The sequence below is a fragment of the Gadus morhua genome, chromosome 4 (assembly GCF_902167405.1).
Source record: "Gadus morhua chromosome 4, gadMor3.0, whole genome shotgun sequence".
NCBI classification, from domain to species: domain Eukaryota; kingdom Metazoa; phylum Chordata; class Actinopteri; order Gadiformes; family Gadidae; genus Gadus; species Gadus morhua.
In genome coordinates, this window is record NC_044051.1 from 41,114,942 (window position 1) to 41,132,317 (window position 17,376).

The following is a 17,376-nucleotide window of genomic DNA, read 5'->3' on the forward strand; positions in this document are numbered from 1 at the left end:
ACACACACACACACACACACACACACACACACACACACACACACACACACACACACACACACACACACACACACACACACACACACACACACACACACACACCATTATAATCTTGCACTGTATTTAGTTTAATTACAGCCGGACTGGTACATAAGAATTTCACTACTCATTGCCCTGTACGATTGTGTATGTGACAAATAAATCAAACTAAACTAAACTAGCTCATCTAGGAATGTGCTCCTTATTGTAGTACATTACACACTACGTGTGTTCATGCAAGACAATACTCAACACAATCCTGGATGAGCTAGAAAGGAGAGCTGGGATAGGAGAGAGGAAGAGAAGAGAGAGGAAGGAGAGGAGAGGAGGGGAGGGGAGGGGAGAGGAGAGGAGAGGAGAGGAGAGGAGAGGAGAGGATGGAGAGGAGAGGAGAGGAGAGGAGAGGAGAGGATGGAGAGGAGAGGAGAGGAGAGGAGAGGATGGAGAGGAGAGGAGAGGAGAGGAGAGGAGAGCTTAAAAGACAGTCACAGTCCTCACACACATGGAGAGAGCCTTGACCTGTAGTAACTGTGATCTTTGTCTTACACATGTTGGGTTGTTGTATGGCGGACATTAAAAGTCATTGACTCATCAGCTGCGTTTCCAGTTTTAGTAACATCAGAAAAGTATTTTTACATTTGATTATGTTGGCATTCATGATTACGAAGAATAAATGCACAATAATGTTTAGATGATTATGAAATACACATCAAACCTGAAACCATGCTATACATGACTGCAACCATTAACAATTGTATAGCAGTAAATCTTAAAAGACTGGAGAAAACAGACAATGAAGAATATAATGTTATCTAATAATTTAGAATGGTTTATCATTTATAATAGTCAGGGTTCACTTCCTACTGAATTACTCCTTGTTATATGACAGCAGTAAGATATGAATACAGTTTTCTCAGATCTCACATGGTAGAGATTCTAATTCATTAAACAACATTAGTTGTTTTGGTCGTTTGATTATTTTATTAACAAACAAAGGTCCTAGTCTGTTTGATTGACAGGTGAGATGATCAGGGGGGCAGAGTTGTTACCTTCATAATCAAAGGGCCCTGGATAGAGGAATGGATAGAGAGGCTCAGTAAAGCTGCAGCCAGTAGCAGAGTAGATATGAACCCTGGCTTCCACATCATAGAAGGAGACCAGACCCTCATCATAATAAACAAACACCCCCACCTTCTGGAGCTCAGCTCTCTGAGGGAGACCGACAAAAGGGTCATCATGAAATATCAACTCATCATTGTAGTAAAGAGTCCAGTAACCATTCTCATTGGACGCTATAATCCGATCTTTTCTGTCGATGGACTCTCTGGCCACTCCTAACCCCCATGCAGTCTTGTCTTTAACCTGGACCTCAAAGTAAAATCTCCCTGAGGAGAAGCTCTGCCTCGTGAGAAAACGTATGTTTTTTGTAAATCTCTTAGGGTTGTCTGGGAGTTGCTTCACTACACCTCCATCATGTACTTGTTTCCCATCCTCAGACAGGGTGAGCTTGGGATGAGCTGTATCAGGATCCAGAGTCACATCTACTTCATACTGCTGGACCCTCTTCAGTTCAGCATCACACAGCTTCTTCATCTCCATGTTCAGAGTCTCCTCCAGCTGATCCAGGGATCTCCTCAAGGTCCCTACGTATGACGGAGGACGGACCTCCACCGTCGTCCAGTCCCTGGTGGGTGGAGGATCCTTCAGGGATCTGAAGGCCTGGAGGAAGTGGTGGTGGTCTTCAGTGTGTGAGAGCTGCTTCACCTCTGAGTTTCTACTGGTCAGATCTTCTATTTCCTGCTCCAGCTCTTTGATGAGGTCTTCAGCTTTTTTCTCAGTGGATTTCAGTCTCTTTTTAACCATTTGGTTGAGGTCATCCTGGCACTTTTCAATGCAGCGCTTCAGAGCAGTGAGGATGTGCACACCATCGGCTATCTCTCTGTCTGCATCTTCTTTGCTGTGGTTAACTGTGTCTTTAATCTCCTGAATATTATTTAGTCTCTCCTGGATCATCTGCTGGACTTCAGCCTCTATCTTCCCCAGCTGGGCCGTCTTCACTTCATATTCCTCCTTTAGAGGTACAACAGGATGGGACTTGTGGTCACCCTCTGTACAGAACTGACAGACACACACCTGTTCAGTCTGGCAGAAGAGATCCAGAAGTCGGTCGTGTTTCTTACACATCCTGTCTTCCAGACGGTCCATAGGCTCGACCAGCCGATGTTTCTTCAGGCCAACGACTCTCTGATGTGGCTCCAGGTGGGTTTGGCAGTAAGAGATAAGACACACTAGGCAGGACTTCACAGCCTTCAGCTGGGTCCCAGTACAGACGTCACAGGGAACTTCTGCTGGTTCAACACAAGGCTGCTCTTTCACTCGTACGGACGTTCCAAATCGATCAACCATCTCTGAAAAGAGGGTATTGACCTGTAGATCAGGTCTTGTGTCGAAAAGCTTGTTGCAAACGGGACATTTGTACTTGACTTGTTCATCCCAAAAATTTGTAATACAGTTTCTGCAGAAGTTGTGTCCACATGGTGTGGAAACTGGACTGTTGAACACATCTAGACAGATGGAACATGAAAAGTTCTCTTCAGACCAGGAAGCGTTGGCACGGGCCATTCCTAGACACAGACGACAAGGTTTATGTATATAGCAATCCCATTATTTGTGTTATTCCTAACTGCAAAAGTGTTAACTTATCTAAAAGTTGTGCTGCTTTACTCACCTTGTTGTTGTTTCTGTCTGTCGGACTATTTAATGCGTGTTATTATCTCTTAAAAGAGAGAACTGCTTACACGTCGGTGTGCGTTAGGTTTCGTTTCCTCAACATGACGTCCTCTCCCCTCCTCTCCTAACACCTGGCTCCGCCCCTTCGGCACGTGAGTGCAGCACTACATTCATTCACTGTGTCGGCCTCTTCAAATGCGTTGATGCGTGTTCTCTTCTTTCTGGAGAGGTAGAGAGCCGGTGCAGAAAGAGAGACATTGTGGTGATTCAGTGGTTATTTGCAACTGGGATCCTCGGTTTTGATCCATCAGGGTTTCCGGGGCTTCCCTGAATACTTTTTAAAGGAGACGCTCAAACAAGGGCTGCGGGTCAGCGATTTTAAATCGTGTACCTCACGTGGGAACAAAGGTAAAACAAAAGTCAACATTAGTTCTTCCTCTTATGGGGAAAAAAGGGCAGTCTCCGGGTCTGGTCCGGCTGCGAGGTCGGCGTCTCTATCGCTCCCGTCTTCTACCACTCAGTCCTGGGGGGAAGCGTATTAGCGTTAGTATGGGTTTGTGCGATCTCCCCCTTCCGCGTCTCTCCAACTCGGCTGTCCTCCTCGTCTGGTGCGTGCTCGGCGCCCTCTGCCGTCTCCCTCCCCCGGGTAATCCCAATGTCCGTGATTGTCCAGGTGCGCTTGATGCCTTTTGTCGATACTTTGTCTAGTGACACAATATAGGCTTGAAATCATTGTGGTCCTCCTTAATATTTATTCACGGAAGATTTGCACTGCACAGAATTAATACGTTTTAAAAAGACATTGTCAACAGGTGTCATAGACACTTTTGAAACTTGCTTGTGGCACAATATTACTTGTTAGTTGCTCCAAAATGACAGTATCCGGTAAATAGAGAGAGACACATTATGTGTCTGGGAATGCATGCTTAATAGCGGCACTTACCAACGGACGCCTTTAGGACACTGATAGGCCACGTTCAATGCCAGCATTTAAACCACAATACACCACCAGCCTAGATTCAGTTAGGGAGTCATTTGAATAGCTGTCAAATATGCCAAAAGTACAGAAATTTGCCAAAAAAACACCAAGCAATGGAAATTACCTGTTCTTTAATGGATCTATAGTTTTGTAAAACATTTTAAGTCAGCCCTGTACATTCCAGCCTCTAACGGACTGGCAGAAATATTCAACAAGCCACTTAACGTATGTAAGGGTATGGGAATTCACTACGATGCTGCATTTATTTAATGTTTTTTTGTTACATGATCACGCCGTCAACCAAAATTGGAAAATCTCTATCGATCCACTTCTCAAAAATTGTACTAGAACTATTTGCACCGAATGAGACGGGATCAGATGAAGAAAGCGTAGAACAAACGAGAGATCGTTGAACACAAATAGTCCTGTTAACTAGTAGCTACATGCACAACGTCATGCAGGCTAATAGGCAGCCTGTGCATGTAACGTATCTATGACTTGGTAATTGAGCTAAGCTAGCAGCTACAGGCTGCCCATTACAACATCCACACATCGTTAAACAAAAGCAATGTACATGCACCAGTTCAAACATAACATTCTTACTATGACGGAAGACATGCCTACGCATTGATGTTCTGTCCTCTCAGCTCCCGAGTTCCGCTCTGTCTCATCATGGACTTCAAAACGCCAAGCTGTCACTCCGATCGAGACTGGCCAAAAGAGACATGTCTTACATCTTTCGGCGTAGGTCCCGCCCATGAGATTCAGCTCAACAGCAAGCAAAGCTTTTGGTTTTGCAAACAAAACTTTTGGATTCCCATGAATATTTTTTTTCACCACATTTATTATACTTGCAATAAAACATTTGATTGCAGTGTGGAAAGTTTTGCTCTCAAACCTATTCTGTTTGATTGCATAATAAAGACACATACCTCCATAACCAACGTAGCTATAGTACATTGATGTGAGACGGGTTGGTGGATTGAACGTGTTGTAGTAGCAAAGAATGGCCTGCGGGGCAGTATGTACATTGTTAAATACATGAATAGGCTTGAATTTAGTAGAAATATGGATGTTTCATATTTTTACAAAATGGATTATGTGAACATTGCTGAATAACAATCATGTCTATTAAATGTATTGCAGGAGTTTAGCTTGACATTAACCAAGTTAAAGGACAATAAAATGAACCGCACCAAACATGTAGATGTCATTATGGGATTTTAATAACAAAAACAATTGACAGAAGTTTAATACAATTTTGTACAGGAAAGCAGAGGAAAACATTTTCCCAAATGAATCTTTTCAAAATGTCACCACCATTCCGAAAGCAAGTGAAGAGGTTTGTGTAAAAGCAGTCCTCCCTGACCAGGTCTGTCCCTGACTCTAAACCCTGACTCTCAACCCTAACGCTGAACCCTCCGAGGGCAGGAAGACGCGCCTTCCGTGTAAAGGTTCGAACCATAGAGAAGGAAGAAGAAGAGGAAGCAGTAGAGAGTAGTGAAGTAGTGAGGTTAGTGACAGACGTGAGAGAAAGGCGTGTGGAAGCACACGGTCACATGTGGGGTCAAGAAGATCACTCCGACTGGAGGTCATTGATCCATCAGCCTCAGACTGCTGAGCTCAGCAGGTCTTCTGGAGGACGAGGCGCAGATGAACTGAGGAGACGGGACCAGCAGGATGTCAGGATCAGAGCGGGTTCAGCTCAGGTGTGTCTACCCCCGACCAAACAGGATCAGGTAGGGTTCAGCTCAGGTGTGTCTGACCGGACCAAACAAGGACATTGATTAGGTTCAATATTCAAAAGATGCAACATTATCTAAACCAAAGAGACGTCATTAAGGAGCAGGCAGGCTTTAGGGCGCCTTGCTCAAGGACGCATCACTGTATTCTGAGGACTTGAACCCGGCACCATTGGTTTGAGAGTTGAACCCCCAACCCCCTACCTAGTCCACTATGTCCAGATAATGCAAACTTACGAGGAGTCCTTGATGGTAGAGTCCTGATTGTCCTCAGGATTTGCCTTCCAGGTGTACGGCTTCTCCATCAGTCCTCCAGATTCCTGGTCTGGTTATAAACGTAATTTGTCTCTTGAAAGGTAATAAACACAGTAGTAGTAGGGCTCTAATTAAGGTAAAAAACAAAGTAGTAGTTGGGCTCTAATGGCACGTAAGTAGCAGCTATAGTTTGTCTGGTAAACAACCACAGTACTATGCCGTAACTTGTACTGGACAAACTAATCCTGCGTTACAACAAGTCCACTCTGTTTATTTTATGCAAACTTACGAGGATCCTTGTTGGTAGAGTGATGTCGTCCTCCAGAGTCTTGGCTCGTCCATCAGCTCTCCTCAGCCAGAGTCCTGGTCTGGAACAAACAGTACGAGTCCGACCCCGACGTCCGGTAACAAACATGTAGTTTGTATTATTTTTAAGCCCTTTATTTCCAGTTTGTTTGGTTAATACAAACTTACAATCCTTGTTGGTAGAGTGATGTCATCCTCCAGATTCACGGCTCCCCTACCAGCTCGCCTCCGCTCCAGAAACACGTTCTAGTAAGAAAACACAGCGGTAGTTGGTCAACCCATGTCAAAGTAACAGCTGTATTTTTCCCGTTAGGTCAACCACGTAAGTAAATAAAAACTTAAGAGGAATCCTTGTCGGTCGATTCCTAGTCGTCCTCCAGCGTCTCAGCTCCTCCAGCAGCTCTCCTCAGCCAGAGTCCTGGTCTGGAACAAATAGCGGAAGCCTTGCTTCAACATGTGGTAAAACAGATGTAGTCGTCTGGTATATGTGGTACAAACGCCGGTAGTTTGTGGTAGCAGTATTCTACTAGAAGTGGCAGTGAGTGTGATGATCACTTCAGAGTCAGGCTCCATCTACCCCACGACAGACGTCCTTCAACAGGCAGGGCCTCCGTCAGCTCCTCCACCAGGCAGGGCCTTCAGCACGGCTCTTCCATCAGCTCCTTCAGCACGGCTCCTCCAGCCATGGATTCCTGGTCTGGTTACAAACAGTTGGTCTCAGCAGTAAATAACCTGGGGGCACAACACACCCCACCTCCTGCATCTGAGGTTCACTTGTAAAATGTAAGTCAAATTTAACCATATTTAAACACTTAAATTAGACAACGTCTGCAGATTGTCGTGTTCAGCAATTCATCCACTACGGTCGTAGCAGCACTCGTAACAATAATGGCTATTATTACTACAATAATTTAGAGTAATAAGATGATCAAAACCAGACCTAAACTACCGTGGATTTTAGTGTTTCAGATGAGCTTTGTGATGGTTACCCTCTGGTCCGGTGCTGCAGGCCCCTGGTCTCCAGCCTCAGTCTCCGGTCCATCCTGGCACCACAAGCCTCCGGTCCCCAGCCTCTCAGCCTCACCTTTCAGCTACAGCAGGAGGTTTATATCAGCATTTAACCAACAATAAACCAAATTGACTCATCCGAAACAGAGTTACACAATTTATTTAACTATTATTTGATAACTCAAGGCTAGAAAAGACTCGAGACCAGACATGAGCATGGGAATGAAGACAGCAGTCCATAAGTTTAAAGAAGTGGTTAAGCCCAAGCATTGAAACTGACCTGAGAAGACTCCTCACACACCAGAGCACTGACCTGTTCTGGAGGGCTTCTGACAGGAGGTGGAGGTCTGGCTCTGGCTGAGGAGGTGGAGGTCTTGCTCTGGGTGAGGAGGCAGACACCTTGGGACAAACTACATGTTAACTTTTTAACCTTGTACAGTTCTAGAGTATCTTCTACTGTAACATGTGGGAAGGACGGCCATTATATTAGCTTTGATATTATCCAGTTGGTAACTCTGCACCAAAGTCGTTGTTTAACGTCATTCCATTGGGTAGGGTTTAACTTCTGTGGCAATTAATGACAGCAAATATTTAGAATGTACAAAAGCTGAAGTAACAAAGAACACTAAGCATTATCGATATTAAATCAAATATACTCAGCCATATTTAGGTGCTGGGTTCCGTTGAAGAAATGTCAAATTGTCTTCCACTTTGAAATGATTTTCAGCCTTCACTGATGTCAAAATTGGGCCCGCAAGTAGAACGCCGCTTTGTACGCAGCGAGAGTCCCGTCACGTTAACGTCGTTAAAATTACGGCGCATCCATCAGAAATTATCAACATATTGTACGACGTACGCGTCAGTATGTATTTAATATCAAACTAAGTTGTTTAAGATAAGGGGCAACAATTCCCAATGGAAACCGACTGAAAAATAGTTTCCGTTGGCAACGGCTCGAGGTTACGCAAATACAGTCTAACGTTCCGCCAGATTCCCTCAGGGGACTCCCGACCAACTAACTGCCAGGTGGTTTCTTATGGTTGTCAAGACTACAACATCCTATGCTAACCATAAGGACTAAATCAAGTGACCACACTCAGAACCTTCCACGGCGGGAAGCACAAACCGTCCGACTGGAATCCGAACATTCCAGCCGGAACCAACCAAAGAAAAAACAGAACCAGCGCCTCACCTTGAGCTGAACGGAGGAAGATCCTGAAGTCCAGCGATGGTCTTCATTAAAACACAGCCAACAGACTTACCTTGAGGAGATCCGTTTGTTGCTGTTGGTAATTACTACTATTCAGTTTACCTTTACATTATAATGCACCCAGTGTGTACAAGTTATATCACTCAAAACCATGAACCAAACTACCATGTACGTCCCGCAACAACTTTAAACCTAAAATCCTGGAATCATTCAATACAAAACAGTCTACATTTTACAATTATCTAGATTATTCAGGGTGCAAACCGTACAGAGCAAATCTAAACGTTGAGCTCACAGAGAGCCGACCATAGCCCTGCAACGTCACCCTGACCGCCTCATCACTAACAGCAAATGATGCCAGCCAGCTAACACATGTACAGGTCCAGTGAGAAGTGGGCATCTGAGTGAAAGGACCGCCCATAATAAAAAGCCCAATTCCTGAACTATCCAACCATCTTCATGGTTTAAAGACTTGACATGCCATTGTGTTCTAATCACCTCCGTCTACTCCCTCGTTACTTATAAAACTCTACATCTCCATCGCTATAGTGTTGCATCCTACTCATGGGGGTGTGGTCTGAGTGAGCAGAGATGCATGCTGGGATACAGTGCTGTCTGAAGTATTCAGTTCTATAGACACACCCCTCAGGAGAAACCAAGTGCTTGAGAATCTGTTGTGACATCAGTTACATGAGCTTGAATATCCTTCAAGATGGCGCCAGGATTCTCAGAGGAGAAAGGCCAAGAGGAAGATGCGAGGGTTCTTCCTCTCAGCCAGTGGAACACAACAACGTTCCTCTTCAGAGTACCATGGAACACTTTGAAACATTCTCCTCTTTACACCTTGAAGCCCCAGTGAAGGTTTCCTTACCTCCTCAGGTGAAGAGGAAAACTTCAGCTCGAAGAGCACACTAGTTGGAGTTCCTGGATTGGTTCTGATTTAAGGGAACCAATCGTTCAGCTGGTCCCGTCCGAAACAAATGCAGTTCAGCCTGAAGACGTGCAACTGAGAGCAAGACAAGGTCCACAGGGCCCTCCATCAATCCAGCCAGGTAGGAAAAGCCGTCTCCTTGCAGGTCTGAAGGTCATCTTGAATATCCATTGAGGACCCTTTCCAACGTCAGACTCTCCTTGTGGAATGCCTTTAGGTGTCCATCCTCCATTGATCCTGATTGTTGTAGTCCTAGTTTGAAGTCACTGATCTGAACACGCCGCTTGCATCCTTTTACACTCGAGTTGGATACTCTCCTTCCTGCCCAGTGTGTTGGATATCGCTCCGGAGCGTCACTCAGGGCTCTTCATGTCTACTGGAGACCCTCAAAAAAAAACATGTGGACGTCCATCAGGTATGATTTAGTTGACCGTTCCAATATCCCAATCCAATCACACAGACCCCCGTATGAACCTTATCACTGTCAAAGCAAGCCGGACACGCACACATAGAACCCAGGACACACACGTAGAACCCCATGCCAGGTGTGAGTGGGAGACACAGTAGAAATCTAACGATGCTCAAAAAACATCCATCTCAGGTCAAACCCAAACACACACACCACTGAGCCACAAAAGGCCAAACAATCATGCAGGGTAAAAACCTCATGCCAAATAACATTCCATCATCCAACCCCAGCTCTCCTGCCAGGGCACCCAGAACAGAACAACCAATGTCTCCAAAGACGTAAATGATGTACAACATTCTTCAGTGGCGTCCCACATTGGTGATGGATTATGCTTGGGGTCTCCAAAATATGTCCCAGGTTGATTCAAGTCTTTGTAGTCCAGTGGTTTCCTGAATGAGGGGCCTTCACGTATGCAAGCGGTGCAGCTTTAGTCAGCCTGAGGGCAGGAAGGTGGTCATCTGTTCAGTAGACCACCCGGTGGAGGGGGGTGGCTCTTGAGGAGCAGGATCCATCTGGGGATGGCCCCAAATAAGCCCTTCTTGGAAATGAAACTGTTCCTGTGGAATCAGGATGCCTGGAGGGGACTGTTGAATGTGTTCCATGGTTATGTATCAGACTGAAGTTGTGTTTTATTCGTTGAGATGAGGAGCCCCCTCATCTCCCCCTGGTGTTTCTCCTTCTGAATCCCTGTCTCCATCTTCAAGAACATTCCAGTCCATGTCACTGCCGTCACGACGGTTTCTCAAACGCTCGGTTTCCCCTGAGGGGGCGCGTCTACAGACCTGTAGACTTCAGACAGCTCTGTATCCCAGTATGCACCTCTGCTCACTCAGACCACACCCTCCTCAGTAAAGCAACACTCTTGTGATGAAGATGCAGAGCTCAGGAGAGTAACTGGAAAGAAGACTGAAGATATCAGAACCTAACCCATTACTCAATCTTACAACAATAACTTGGAGCCTGTAACCATTTTAACAAATCATTAAAACCAACATAAACCAAACACCTAAATAACCCATGAACCAATAAAACATCTTTACTACACAGATCAACCTTCAGGTAACGGGTTAACTCACCAGGAAGCCAAAATACAATGTGCCCAAGAGTAATGAGAAACTAATGACTTACAGTTTGCAGTTCATCTTCATGGTTAAGGTGGGATACTCACAGAACTGCGGTTAAATATCCATGATAGACCTTTGAAGGAAGGAACAGTTTACTCATGGTCCCCAAACTTGGGCACTGTCCCACAGTTCAACATCTACCATCTCCATTAAGTCAGAAAAAAGAATGACAACACAAATGCAGGGCTTTTGGGATCATCCAACTTTTAAACAATGAACAAGATACTTCACTAATCCAGCTTTTTAAAATAAATTATACTTATTATTTGACTCGTTAGTCAAGAGTGATTTACCTCTTACTTTGACAAGTATGAATCCATAGTCTCTAAAATGTTACTTTCAGGCAGAATCATTATTTGAATTTCAAATGAGTTTAACCACCTCATGGTTGTTAAAAAGCATATTTTTACTGAAAACAAATAGCACAACCGTCGAGTCACTTGCACAACTCAAGCCTCCCTCCAGTCTAAAACTCTGGCCCTCTTAAGGAGCACCAGAATGGGTGTGGCTCAATCAGCCTATGAGCCACAGCTGCAGACTATTACGGCTAATAGCCAGACAGGAATATGTGCATCTAACTTGGCAGGCGAGCTGTGGCAGGTGAGCTAATTAGTCAAACTCAACGCAGGTTCAGCGCCCTCTGGTAACAGTGAGAGGCTATTTCAGCTCTGTGTTTGATCATAAATGACCTTCCTCATTTTAATTAAAAGGGATGAGTCTGATTTAGATTCATAAACGAAAAAAGTCTTTCGTTCAATTCACCTTACTGTGCGCGAGTGTGTGTGTGTGTTAGATTTCAAGTGGGTGAAAACGAAGTCACGTGTGATCTTGCGTCCCTGTGGTGTAGTGAGCGGATGTGGACAGCAGAGGGCAGTGTTACCAAACGAGAACTTCTGCTCTGAGCTCTATGCGAGATACGTCTCAATTGCAACCGTAACTTGGCAGCATCCTGAACGGCCCTTTGAGGAGTGAGAAGTAAGCTTGCATCAAAGAGACCAGAGGGACTCATTCACCGGTTAAACTGGAGTCATCGCCACGCCTACCACCACACGTGCACGCACACACCCACACACACCAATACACCATATAGATTCACACCATATGCACGCGCACACCACAGATATACACACATAGATTCACACACAACATATAGATGCAAACCATATGCATACACACACGATAGATACAAACCATATACAGTAGATACACGCACACACACCATAGGTATACACCATATAGATACACACCATAAAGATGAACACACAAAATAGACACACACCAAAGATTAACTTAATATAGTGTAGCGGGCCAGTGGGTGTGGGGTTTCAACGCTACCAAGTTGAGTAGACAAAATGGCACAACAAAGAGCAGTTCCAAGCAGAAATAAATATATATTTTTAAAAGGCTCATCCACCTCCTATATGCTCCAGTCCGTCCAACACCTCTCTCTCTCTCTCTCTCTCTCTCTCTCTCTCTCTCTCTCTCTCTCTCTCTCTCTCTCTCTCTCTCTCTCTCTCTCTCTCTCTCTCTCTCTCTCTCTCTCTCTCTCTCTCTCTCTCTCTCTCTCTCTCTCTCTCTCTCTCTCTCTCTCTCTCTCTCTCTCTCTCTCTCTCTCAGGGCGTTCCGTGCTTCCAGGCGATCACACAGATCCTGCCTGTCCTCTGCTAGCCCTAGCTTCTCTAGCTCCTCTTCCAACTCCAACTTCCCCACATGTCTGTTTGCTAGCCCTCTTAAGCCCAAGCACCCCTGCCTAACGATCCCCAGGCTTGCCTCGTTAGAGGGAGGAAGTCCATATATGGCTTGGGGGTGGAGCCAGCAGGTTGCAAGACCTACCACTCCCCTCACTCCTCCCTGGCGTCTGCACACACACACACACACACACACACACACACACACACACACACACACACACACACACACACACACACACACACACACACACACACACACACACACACACACACACACACAGTGTCTAGGCAAAAAAGATCAATACAAAATGTGAAATAAAAAACATTATTTGTGTACCCGCTGTCACTTGTGTGTGTGTGTGTGTGTGTGTGTGTGTGTGTGTGTGTGTGTGTGTGTGTGTGTGTGTGTGTGTGTGTGTGTGTGTGTGTGTGTGTGTGTGTGCGTGCGTGCGTGCGTGCGTGCGTGGGCACCGTGGTGATGCCTGCCAAAACAAACATACGTACATGAATAAAAACAACACAGAATGAAACAGGCAGTCTCTTCCTGCCCAGGTACCTCAGTGTGGTGCCCCGTCTAAAGCTAGGGCCCCACTACACGCTGTCTTCAACCTGAAGCCATCATTAAACCATTGAGCAGTGCACATTTAACCAGTGGCGTGCGCCGCTCGCCCAGTCTCCTCTTTTGGGAACACAAATCTAGGGACGGATTCAAACTTGTTGTAGTAAACGACGGACTGGCGCCGGCTGATTGGAAATCCCCGACTGAAGTAGGGAATGATGATTAGCGGCAGGCAGAGCGTGGTCAGGTGTGTCGAGGGGATGAGGACCAGAAACAACCAGCGACCACTAGATGGGGGTGTTGGACCGCGTAGCAGGACGTAGCGTAACAGTTCTTATGTGGCATTGCAGAGGGATCAATGTGAGAAGGTCGAAAGTGCTGTTTTTTAAAAGGAGTTACTTGCCAATATGAGGAGGAGACCAAAAGGGTCAAAAAGCATTTGACATTTTGAATAGAGTGCCTTGCTTTTTGAATCGACAGTCATTTTGAATTGAGACATTTGAATATAAAGTTCACTGATCATGAGCCTAAATGTATGTAGCTGGAGAAGTTTGTAAAATACATCACTAACGAGGAATCCCCTTGCTTATGTAAGATATTTTTGGCAGGGTTAACATTGTGTTAATAAGGGCCTGTGTCTGTGTGCGTGCGTGCGTGCGTGCGTGCGTGCGTGCGTGTGTGTGTGTGTGTGCGTGTGTGTGCGTCTGAACGTTGAGCTGTAACGTGGCTTGAATATCTGGATTGTCATTGCTCAACTTTATCACAGCGTGGTCTCTATCTATTTATCTACATTTATATAAACAGTATAAATAGATCTCTCCATCGATATCTTGTTCTCTTTTTCTTTTGATCAGCCGTTCTGGTAAGAGTCGTTTGCAGACTCGTACTCACACACATTTATACATTTATGAGGTTAAAGTCTGGGAGATAAGCCTTATAACACTGCTAGTGTTGACGCTACATCAAATCACAAACCATAAATCATAGATAACCTGGGCACAAAGAGAGAGGGTTGCTTTTATAAATACTTTCGTGAAAAATACCAGCCTCAGGAAAAATGAAGTCAAGTCAATTGTTTTTGTATAGCTCTTAATCTTAGTTACAGAGGCAAATCACTATTAAATCACCACAATGTCTCTGGTTTTTCATCAGCTCTTGGTCAATGTTTTGTCGTGTTTCAAACATATTTGCAACACGTCAACGTTTTTGGATTACAGCGCATGAATGCACCCAAGGCCAGAGTGTGGAACTTGAACCGTTAGTGAACAGTGTCCGTGGGGGCGGAGCCAGCTATTAGGGGAGGAGCCAGGAGTAAGGAGGGGAGAGGACGTCTTGTTAAGGAAATACAACTTAAGGTTCATTGAAACCAAAGCCACCCGACGTGGAAGCAGTACTCTCTGTGAGGAGAAAAATAAATCGCATTTTGGAAAAAATTGTCAGAGAGACAGAAACCACGAAACGGTGAGTGAAAAAGCACAACTTTGAGAGAAGTTCAAACCTCTTTTCCAGTTATGGCATTACAAAAATAAGGGAATTGCTCAATACTTAAACCTTGTCGTCTGCGTCTAGGAATGGCCTCTGCTAACACTTCCGGGTCTGAAGAGAACTTTTCATGTTCCATCTGTCTAGATGTGTTCAATAGTCCAGTTTCTACACCATGTGGACACAACTTCTGCAGAACCTGTATTACAAAGTACTGGGACGAACAAGTCAAGTTCAAATGTCCTCTTTGCAACATGGCTTTCAACACAAGACCTGATTTAAGGATTAATATCCTCTTATCAGAGCTGGCCGCTCAGTTTAGAACATCCATACGAGTAAAAGATCAGCTCTGTGTTAAACCCGGAGAAGTTCCCTGTGACGTCTGTACTGGGTCCCAGCTGAAGGCCGTGAAGTCCTGCCTATTGTGTCTTATCTCTTACTGCCAAACCCACCTGGAGCCACATCAGAGAGTCGCAGGCCTGAAGAAACATCGGCTGGTCGAGCCTATGGACCGTCTGGAAGACAGGATGTGTAAGAAACACGACCGACTTCTGGAGCTCTTCTGCCAGACTGAACAGGTGTGTGTGTGTATGTTGTGCACAGTGACAGACCACAAGTCCCATCCTGTTGTACCTCTAAAGGAGGAATATGAAGTGAAGACGGCCCAGCTGGGGAAGATAGAGGCGGAAGTCCAGCAGATGATCCAGGAGAGACTAAGTAATGTTCAGGAGATTGAAGACACAGTAAAGCGCAGCAAAGCAGATGCAGACAGAGAGATAGCCCATGATGTGCACGTCCTCACTGCTCTGAAGCGCTGCATTGAAAAGTGCCAGGATGACATCAACCGAATGGTTAAAGAGAAACTGAAATCCACAGAGAAGCAAGCTGAAGACCTCATCAAAGAGCTGGAGCAGGAAATAGAAGATCTGACCGATAGAAGCTCAGAGGTGAAGCAGCTCTCACACACTGAAGACCACCTCCACTTCCTCCAGACCTTCAGATCCCTGAAGGATCCTCCACCCACCAGGGACTGGACCACGGTGGAGGTCCGTCCTCCGTCATACGTAGGGACCTTGAGGAGATCCCTGGATCAGCTGGAGGAGACACTGAACATGGAGACGAAGAAGCTGCGTGATGATGAACTGAAGAGGGTCCAGCAGTATGAAGTAGATGTGACTCTGGATCCTGATACAGCACCTGCCCAGCTCATCCTCTCTGAGGATGGGAAACAAGTACATTATGGAGGTGTAGCGAAGGCCCTCCCAGACAACCCTAAGAGATTTACAGATGTTCCATGTGTTCTAACGAGGCAGAGCTTCTCCTCAGGTAGATTTTACTTTGAGGTCCAGGTTAAAGACAAGACTGCGTGGTCTGTAGGGGTGGCCAGAGAGTCCATCGACAGAAAAGATCTGATCACAGCGACCCCTGAGACGGGTTACTGGACTCTCTCCTCCTACGAGGATGGGTTGGTATTTAATGATAAACCTAATGTCCGTCTCCCTCTGAGAGCTGAGCTCCAGAAGGTGGGGGTGTTTGTTGATTATGATGAGGGTCTGGTCTCCTTCTACGATGTGGAAGCCAGGGTTCATATCTACTCTGCTACTGGCTGCAGCTTCACTGAGCCTCTCTATCCATTCCTCTGTCCATGGCCCATTGATAATGAAGGCTTAAACTCTGCCCCCCTGATCATCTTACCTGTCAATCAAACAGACTAGGATCTTTGTTTGATAGTAAAATAATCAATCGACCATAACAACTATTGTTGTTTCATGAATTAGAATCTCTACCATGTGAGATCCAAGAGAACTGCATTCATATTTGCTGTCATATAAGTAAGGGATAATGCCCGACGAGGTGTCCATTATCAGGAATTAATGGACGACGTGGAGGCGTGAACCGTCCGACGCGAAGCGGAGGACGGTTGCCTCCGCGAAGTCCTCGAAGGGCATTATCCCGCTTATACCACGGTCACTTACCAACGGTGACCAAATTAAGACCATTAATTTATATTTTCATGCGTTTTACAATCCGAATATAAAGTTTTCCACAAAACATACATTTGTTTGCCTGGTTACGCCTGAGGGTCTGACTAATACCCGGAACCACCATTACACGCCCGTTGGGTTCTCATGCAACGGAAACGTTGTTCACTCCTCCAGTAATTAGGACGGGCCATAGCTACGACTTTAGAACGGGAGGTAGCGGGAGGTAATATAGTCCGCTCAGCTTTGTTTTGTTTCCCGTTGCTATGGTTACTACTATTTTAGAGACGATACGCCAGCTAGCGCATTAATTGAGAACGGTAAACAGACAATTTGACGGAACTACTTGTCCAGGTGTCCGTATATCAGGAGTTAATGCACACCCTGCATCCAATCAGAATCGAGTATTCCCGCAGACCGTGGTATAACAAGGAGTAATTCAGTAGGAAGTCAACCCTGACTATTATAAATGATAACCATTTCTAAATTATTAGATAACATTGTATTCTTCATTGTCTGTTTTCTCCAGTCTTTTAAGGTTTACTGCTATGCAATTGTTAATGGTTGCAGTCATGTATAGCATGGTTTCAGGATTGATGTGTATTTCATAATCATCTAAACATTACTGTTAGTTTATAGTTCGGAATCATGAATGACAACATAATCAAATGTAAAAATACTTTTCTGATGTTATTAAAAATGGAAAAACAGCTGATGAGTCAATGACTTTTAATGTCTACCATACAACAACCCAACATGTGTAAGACAAAGATCACAGTTACTACATGTCAAGATTCTCCCCGTGTGTGAGTACTGTGACTTTGTCTTGTCATCTCTCCCCTCTCCATCCTCTCATCTTAGTTTCTCCT

General features: G+C 45.2%; 2 protein-coding genes across 2 annotated transcripts; one reads left to right on the forward strand and one right to left on the reverse strand.

The window, feature by feature from the left end:
• Positions 1–727: 727 nt before the first annotated feature.
• LOC115543073 (E3 ubiquitin-protein ligase TRIM39-like) lies at positions 728–3,028 on the reverse strand. The gene is made up of 2 exons (XM_030355623.1): positions 2,768–3,028; positions 728–2,663 (listed from the first exon to the last, which is right to left on the reverse strand). Exon 2 carries the CDS (start codon positions 2,659–2,661, stop codon positions 1,039–1,041), a length of 1,623 nt encoding a protein of 540 aa, XP_030211483.1. The 5' UTR covers positions 2,662–2,663; positions 2,768–3,028; the 3' UTR covers positions 728–1,038.
• An 11,326-nt stretch (positions 3,029–14,354) lies between these two features.
• On the forward strand, positions 14,355–16,317 carry LOC115543068 (E3 ubiquitin-protein ligase TRIM39-like). The gene is made up of 2 exons (XM_030355617.1): positions 14,355–14,504; positions 14,613–16,317. The coding sequence occupies exon 2, from the start codon at positions 14,615–14,617 to the stop codon at positions 16,238–16,240; it is 1,626 nt and encodes a 541-aa protein (XP_030211477.1). The 5' UTR covers positions 14,355–14,504; positions 14,613–14,614; the 3' UTR covers positions 16,241–16,317.
• Positions 16,318–17,376: the final 1,059 nt, after the last annotated feature.